General features: G+C 42.6%; 1 protein-coding gene across 2 annotated transcripts in view; it reads right to left on the bottom strand.

Annotated features, from left to right (window-relative positions):
- LOC311350409 (protein kinase C epsilon type-like) overlaps window positions 1–4,170 on the bottom strand; it is a 54,329-nt gene extending 50,159 nt beyond the window's left edge. For both annotated transcript variants that reach the window (XM_084470421.1, XM_084470420.1), the window contains exons 1-2: window positions 3,947–4,170; window positions 2,947–3,598 (exon numbers count right to left, since the gene is read on the bottom strand). In XM_084470421.1, the coding sequence (XP_084326547.1) occupies window positions 2,947–3,294 (348 nt within the window). In that variant the 5' untranslated portion in view covers window positions 3,295–3,598; window positions 3,947–4,170. The remainder of the gene's footprint in view (window positions 1–2,946; window positions 3,599–3,946) is intronic.
- Between the last annotated feature and the right edge of the window lie 3,645 nt (window positions 4,171–7,815).

Raw genomic sequence — 7,815 nt, forward strand, 5'->3', positions numbered from 1 at the left:
CTTGTTAGAACTGATCATGCAGTTCTAAAAGATATGACTATATGAAGGAAAGAATCTGGGACATTTTACAATACGGGTACATTAATTAACATTGGTTAAGGACATAATAAGCATTAGTTAACAGTTTATTCATACATTTGCTCTTGAACCATCACTCTGATTCTCAATCTTTTGGAAACAGTTATCTCATCGCCCCAGAGTCAGTCAGTGCGTTTACATGACACTCAAGAAAGTCAAATTATTGGGTTAGTCCAACTATGATTGGATTACTAAGATGCATGTATACACCTTAGTCAAGCTAAAATCGAATCGAATTGGGTTTCTAATAGTCGAATTAAGACCCCTAGATAATGCGATTCATAGTCGTTAAGCGTGCATGTACGGAGTCGAATTAGATTATGCGTTGAATTGCGTTTTGCGCATGCTCAAGATCTTTTCCCCGGGCTGTGAGCCGGAAGTAGAAGGAGACGATAGTCATGTTGTTGTCGCCGTCGGAAAACGAAAAACGGCAATTTATTTTAAAAGGTGGCGCAGAAGATGAAGGAAGCCGTTGAATGTAGTTACCCCTATAAGAATTTTGTCCCGGCCGCGGGAGCTCACATGGCATGCATTCATTAAAAGGGCAGATTCTATAATTCAGAAATGAATGTGTTATTTAACATGAACACCATTGGTAAATGATTACTAGACATATTCATTAACTGTAAATGAACTGCTGGTTAATGCTTATTACATTAATTAAGTATTAATTAAGGTTAATTAATGTAACCTTATTGTTAAGTGTTCACAAAAAGTCAAGGTATTCCTTATGATAATAGCCACAATACAGCCTTATTGTTGTTGACCTTTAGGGTGATAAAACGTCATGAAAAGTTAAGAGATGGAAGGAAGAAAGGAAGTAAAAGAAAGGACAAAAGGTTGTGTATGGGCACAAGACGGGCCACATGAACTGGAGGCTGGAAACAGGGTTAAAGAGACGATGATGTCACAGTCTGCAATGAATCTGACACTCGGTTCAAGGATCAGGAAGCAAGATACTGCATCCCGGGATTTAATCAAGAAAGATTAATTCAATCCACACAATCGTCACATTGTGACTGACTGATCAGGGCAAAGTCTTAGTCTAGGACTGATCGCAGCAGCAGGCAGCAGTTTGTCATGTATGAGTAACTGTTTTATATAATATTAAATATAATTATTATTACTAGTACAATAATAATACTAATTAAGTATTATGATTATGATTATTAGCATTATTATAATAACTTTCAGCAGACACACAGTAACTTAGTTGTACACTAAAGGCCAGCAGTACAGGGCTGAACAGAGGTGAGGGTCGGAACTGAGGAGCTCTATATCAAATGTAGACATGATTCAACTCAGCGGCACCACCTGGCTAGTGGTGGAAGGCTACGGAAAGGTACTGTACCATCATTCATCTGTTGCATTATAACTAACTTGTTATTATAAGCAGAATTTGCAACAGTAAAAAGGGGAACAGTTACTTCATTATTATTATTATTATTATTATTATTATTATTCATTATAAACTAATTAATGGGAAGAAGACTAGATACATTTACTACCTGTGTGCCCTGGTACATACAAGTAGCAGACCCATAGTGAGTATTACCGGTAGGAGCGACACTGTGTATGTGCTACAATGTGAAGAGGGTCTATTGGTGCATCATCTTCACCTGATACTAAGACAATAGGAGAAATAACAGGAATCAGTTAATAACAAATCAGTTCAATTGATCCTGGCTGCCCCTTCTTCTTGGCACTGGGGGGAGGCTAGGAGAGCGAGCATAATAATCACTTGTTATGTGTGTATACACAAGCAAGCCACCATGCTATGCTACCAGCTACCACCAAAGCTACCCAGGCGACAGCCAGGGGTCAAGCTGGAGAGTTTCAGGCTTTCCTCAGACTGCATACTGAGATTATAATGCATATTCTGTTCATGCCATCTGGCTGATGCCCTGAGTACTTCATAATCATCATATGGTGACATAATCAACTATGATGTGTATGGTATAAGGTAATGTTTTTAAATAATAGTATACAGCACAAATAGTTAAACTGCTTGCATTCATCCATCCAAGTATACTCTGAACTGAATATGCTAAACAACCTCCCGGGTTGCTTTATTGTGCTGGCATTTTATTTGATTTAGTTGGAGAAGAACACCATTTTTGAACTGCCTACAGTAAAAACCATATACAATCACACAATGACTCCCTAATAAGACTGTTACCATACCCTTCAGCCAGTGGTGAGCTCTCATGACAAGCCCGCGTGTGTGTGGTGAGCTTGCGCTCTCTTGCTCGCTCCCCCCCCTCTCTCTCTCTCTCTCTCTCTCTCTCTCTCTCTCTCTCTCTCTCTCTCTCTCTCTCTCTCTCTCTCTCTCTCTCTCTCTCATTCTATTTACCTACCCTTTATCCTCCTCATTAATAATACACTCTAACACACTGGCCAGAAGCTGCTTCTATACTGTACTGTATGTGTGGCCTATATAAACATGCTGTGAGCCTCACCTCACCACACTCTCCTCTTGTTTGCAAATCACCAGAGCACAACACTCACACACCAAAGATATGTGTGTGTGTGTGTGTGTGTGTGTGTGTGTGTGTGTGTGTGTGTGTGTGTTCGCACCTTAATCGCACACACACACACACACACACACACACACACACACACACACACACACACACACACACACACACACACACACACACACACACACACACACAGCGTGAGGCTGTAATCCCTCATCATCAATTGGGAATTCCTTTGCACATAAATGTTATAGGTTATAATAAAAAAAAGACTATGATGGAATTGAATATATAAATATAAATGTAATGGCATAACTATATTGAGGCCTGCCAGTTATGTATTGAGTATCTGCCCATGCCTGTCAAAGGTGGACACCTTGTTGCTTACCCAGTCTTCGAAGTGTTTGCTCCCATTGTGCAGGATGTCTTCAAACTGAATGGTACAGTTGGCCACGAAGTCGTCATAACCAATGGGCGCGTCGTGGAAAACCGACAGCTCTATTTTCCTCCCCTCGCAGACCTCGGTCTTGAACTCGTCGTTCCACGCGGGGCTGTTGGTCTTCTGCTTGGTGGACGTCTGGCCCACTCTGGAGTCGTCCACGTTCAGAGCGATGTAGGTGTCCAACATGAACGTCTGTGTCTTGGGACCCACTGCATGACGCAGGGACCAGGCTGTCGGTTTGAGGTCCAACGCCTCCCGGATCTTGATCTTCAGTAACCCGTTAAAAACCACCATGGTGGTTCAGATGAAACAACACAACACGGTTGTTTAGTTTACACGACAACAAAAATTCCACCCGTTTCAATCCACTCGTAAGGAGGAGGAGGAGGAGGAGGAGGAGGAGGAGGAGGAGGAGAATGTGGATGTGTGATGCAACTGGTGCGCTTGGAGCGGATCGCGTCCTCTGCTCTCCAAGGCCAAGGTATGAATAGCAGGACTGTTCCGACGGCTGGTCCTCTGCAGGCTCACTGTATATTCCTTCCAGCTGAATGGACAGCAGAGCATGAGATCCTCTGGCTCACTCAATCCGACACCACAGCTGGATAAGAGAATGGCACAGAGTAAACCAACACAGTAAGTTAGGCGATTTGCTCTGTTTTGCTATGCAAGTGTCCTTCAACGATGTGCACTGACAAGATATGCGACGTGGGGCTTTATTCATATTCCATACAGCCCGATCATGCTCGCGTCCGCCCATCAACAACAACAGTGGAAACGCAGCGTCGTGCAGCCCACCGCCTCTGGAGGACTTTGAGAAAACGACTCACAGGAAGCAGACACGTTCATTGGGTCCAAATACCAATAGCTTCATACACTAAATCCTTTATATGACGGACCACAGGACCAGGCTACGATTGCTTTAGGAAAGGGGGGGTGGGTGGTTTACCTCCGAGAAACCAAAGGCAGTCCGTTATGTCTGGTCGGAGGCTGTGTGGGAGGCTCCGGCCGCCTCCTCAGCCGGGGGACATCTGGAATGTCTCGCCGAGCTGCACGAACGGGACCCGGGATCCAACAGCAGCAACACCCCGCTGTTGAGATGGCTTACTGGCTTCTTCTTTTTAATCTTTCGTCTCTCCTCGGTGTCTCGGTGTATCCCCTGTTGCGACTGGAGCTCTGACTTCCTGTGTGTGCTGTGGATCTACCTCCTCTTTGCTCTGCCTCCCCCTACTCTCACTCTCTCTCTCTCTCTCTCTCTCTCTCTCTCTCTCTCTCTCTCTCTCTCTCTCTCTCTCTCTCTCTCTCTCTCTCTCTCTCTGGACGACGGTGCAGGAAATGCGCAAAACACGTCAGTTTGGCTGTGAGGCTGGCAGGGTTGGAACAGGCTTGTGACAGACGGGATAAGGGGTGTGTGTGTGTGTGTGTGGAGGAGGGGGGGGGGGGGTCAGGCGGAGTTTGTCCACACACACCTGGTCACGGGACTGTTATCTTGGATGCAGCCCTTTAATGCACTACAGATGATCCAATATCAGATATCCCCGCGTCGTTCTCTTTTGCGGCTACTTTTTTATTTATTATTTTTTTATGCGTACAAAAAAAATGCGGCGTACAATCTTAATTCGATCGCTGACCTACAAGTCAAACGTCCGACTTGATTAAACAATATGGTTCTAACGGGGACGGAGCGGAATGCATGGAGGAGATATGTGCGGTATGCGCGGAATGCCAATAAACGCTCGACTATTAATTCTGCGTCGACAGTCAGCCGCTTGTCTAGGGCTCCGGCGCGCACGCAACAGGCTGCAGGCGTGCATGCGGGCCCACTGTACATGTTTATTAACATATTAATTGACATTATATGGAGGGCTTAAACAATTAATGAAAATTCATTTTTTTCCCGCTGCTTTATGAACAATTTTGGTCGCTCGAGCATATTTCAGAAGGCTTTGAAAACATGAACTCTTTGCACTCTTTGTAAATGAGAAGAGCACTGCAAATCAATGTATCCTCACTCATTAACCAACGTCAGCCCACACAAAGTACTGTTAGAGGTCCTTGCCTTTTGCTGCCCCCCTCTGGTGATTATTGGTTATGGTCAGAACAAGAGTGCTACACTATACTACACAAATTACTACTACTATAATCAATAATAATAATAATAATAATAATAATAAATATATATAATAATATAGCCTAATACAAAACATGCAAACTCCAACACACACACACACACACACACACACACACACACACACACACACACACACACACACACAAACAGAGTGTGAACATATATATGTATATGTGTAAGCCTATGTATGTATGTATGTATGTATGTATGTATGTGTGTATGTATGTATGTATGTATGTGTGTGTGTGTGTGTGTGTGTGTGTGTGTGTGTTTTAGGGGGTGAGCTTTGACTGTTATAGCACGCCACCTTCAAATCATTTTTGCCTCACTCTAGTTAAAACGTCTCTGATCTCTCCTGGCTCTGTTCTGATCGTGTTTCCAGCTCTGTTCATGCACAATGACATCCCTGAACCCCACTGGAAGCGGGATTAACCCAGGATATTCCCCTGGCCCTGCTCTCTTCCAGTCTTCCAGTGGACTGGACCAGTATACCAGCATAAACCAAAATACCAGTTTATTAGTATGCCAGTATATCAGTATACTAGTATATCAAAAATATTGATATATCAGTATACCAGTAAACCAGTATAACAGTATGGAGCATATTGGTTGAAATATATTGTATATGGATATATAGATCGTTCTTTAATGAATCACAGGTGCATTGCGTTGGCTTAACTATAATAACATGACAAACTTAACTATATTAACAATTAATTTTGTTTAGACCATTGACAAAAACAACACATTTCAAGGTTGAAATGTTTTAATTTCTTATATATTCACTTATTACACTAAGCCCATCATGTTTATTTTTGTGCTACACTTTTTCCGTTTGATTTGTAAACTGCAGATGGCGCCAAACGTTCAGTAGAAACCTAGTCTTCCATCAGAAACGCAGCAGAGCCCGGGGGTACCAGGTGTCGCGCTTTATTCGGGACTGCACCGCATCGTGTCCCGTCTCCACATATTGAGACGACTTCCGTTCTTTTGATTGGCTCATATTTGCAGGACGGACGCGTTTCTTAAATCTGGCTTTAATGCAATGGCTATGGAGAAAGAAGGTTCAATAGACGACAATAATGGGGGAATTTGCTAAATAAGTGAAAATGTTTTTTACACAGATAGTATTTTGACTGCATATGCCACTTCAAGTCAGAGAAAACTGATTCGTTTTCCCAGGTTGGTTTGATGTTATTATTTTTAAATTGTTTTTTAGAATGTAGAAAGAGACCGTTTTTTTTAAGTAGGCTATTTAAAGTATACGTATCTTGAAAATGCGATTGTGTATAGCCAACCATGGCTAATTCGTGCATGTAACCTTAAAGCATCCACCGTCACTGTAATAAAGCCTGCTGTGAACCGATGCTGAAAGTGCACCTGAGGCCGTGGCTAGGAGCGTTCCACAGGGTACGCTGGGGGAGCCGAGGCCTCAAACACTCTCTATGCAACGCCATCACAGCTAGGGGTCGTATAATTCAGAGACAGATTGAGTAGCCTACGTTTCACCGTGAGCATTTAGCCAGGACCCTTTAGTCGATGATTTAACATGATAAACACATTTCACTATGTTTATTGATCAAAGCAGAGTGTATCTCAATCTACAATTTATCTTCTGCCACAAATGTTTTAGAACCAATCAACTATAAATAGGAACCTACAATTCGTTGCAAAAAAGCCATTCTGCCCGTGTATGAAAATATTGAAAAAGTAGTAAGGTTCAGAGACAGTGCAGCAATATGGCCCACCAAGCACCCCATAGCAAATTGGTTCAGCCAAGCCTTTTTATTTCTAGTGCTTGGGTAAAATCCTATTATAGATCGTTTTAACCTTCCCCCCCCAAGGGCTGAAACAGAAATATTGATTGACTTAGACAAAGAAACACACTGCAAGGAAAATTAAAAATAATAACTCATATTGATTTTTGACAGCTGGTTTATAATTATACCAAACTGTGATAAATCAATTAGCTAAAATGGATTAGAGAAGCATGGAGGACGTGCGCGGAGCCTATATACGCTATCATGGGGAAACATGGGCTGGATTTGGCTCACTTGTTCCTTCATTCCCTATATAGTGAAAACGATATAGTACACTAATTAGGCATTAACCATTGGGAGAATACGGATACTAATTATGCACCGAAAGTCCATGAGGCTGGCGTGTGTTGGATGTCACGCTGTGAGTGCTCATTTGCATGACGATCCGGTGTGCTGGATCATCTGTATTGGATGAATCTGATTACGATGACATCCACTATGCATTATAGGAAACACAAGTGCATTGTTTACATTAGTCCGTAGGGAGGCGACTTGATTTGTTCACTCACTTTGTAAAGCACAAGTTGACCCGTTGGAAGCCCCGGAGAAAATCCCTTTTATAGCATGCTATCATTTTCCTATGACTCTTTTTTCAGGGATAGGCATTTTTCAAAGTGGTCTAGGGGTGCACACAGGTGTCTCATGACGTTAATTATTGGCACTGGCATACATAGCGCCATAATTAACTTAATGATCTACACCTGTTCTCACCCCTACTGTTACGCCTCTGTGATAAAGGCCTATTCATCTGCAATGCAGTAAGCCTCATCATCTCACATTCCACCTCTTCTCCCAATAATACATCTAATTCAACATCATGGAAGATTGCTCACGATGCACTTATGCAATTATTTGACTGATTTCCCG

Source organism: Micromesistius poutassou (genome assembly GCF_964030765.1).
Source record: "Micromesistius poutassou genome assembly, chromosome: 7".
NCBI classification, from domain to species: Eukaryota; Metazoa; Chordata; class Actinopteri; order Gadiformes; family Gadidae; genus Micromesistius; species Micromesistius poutassou.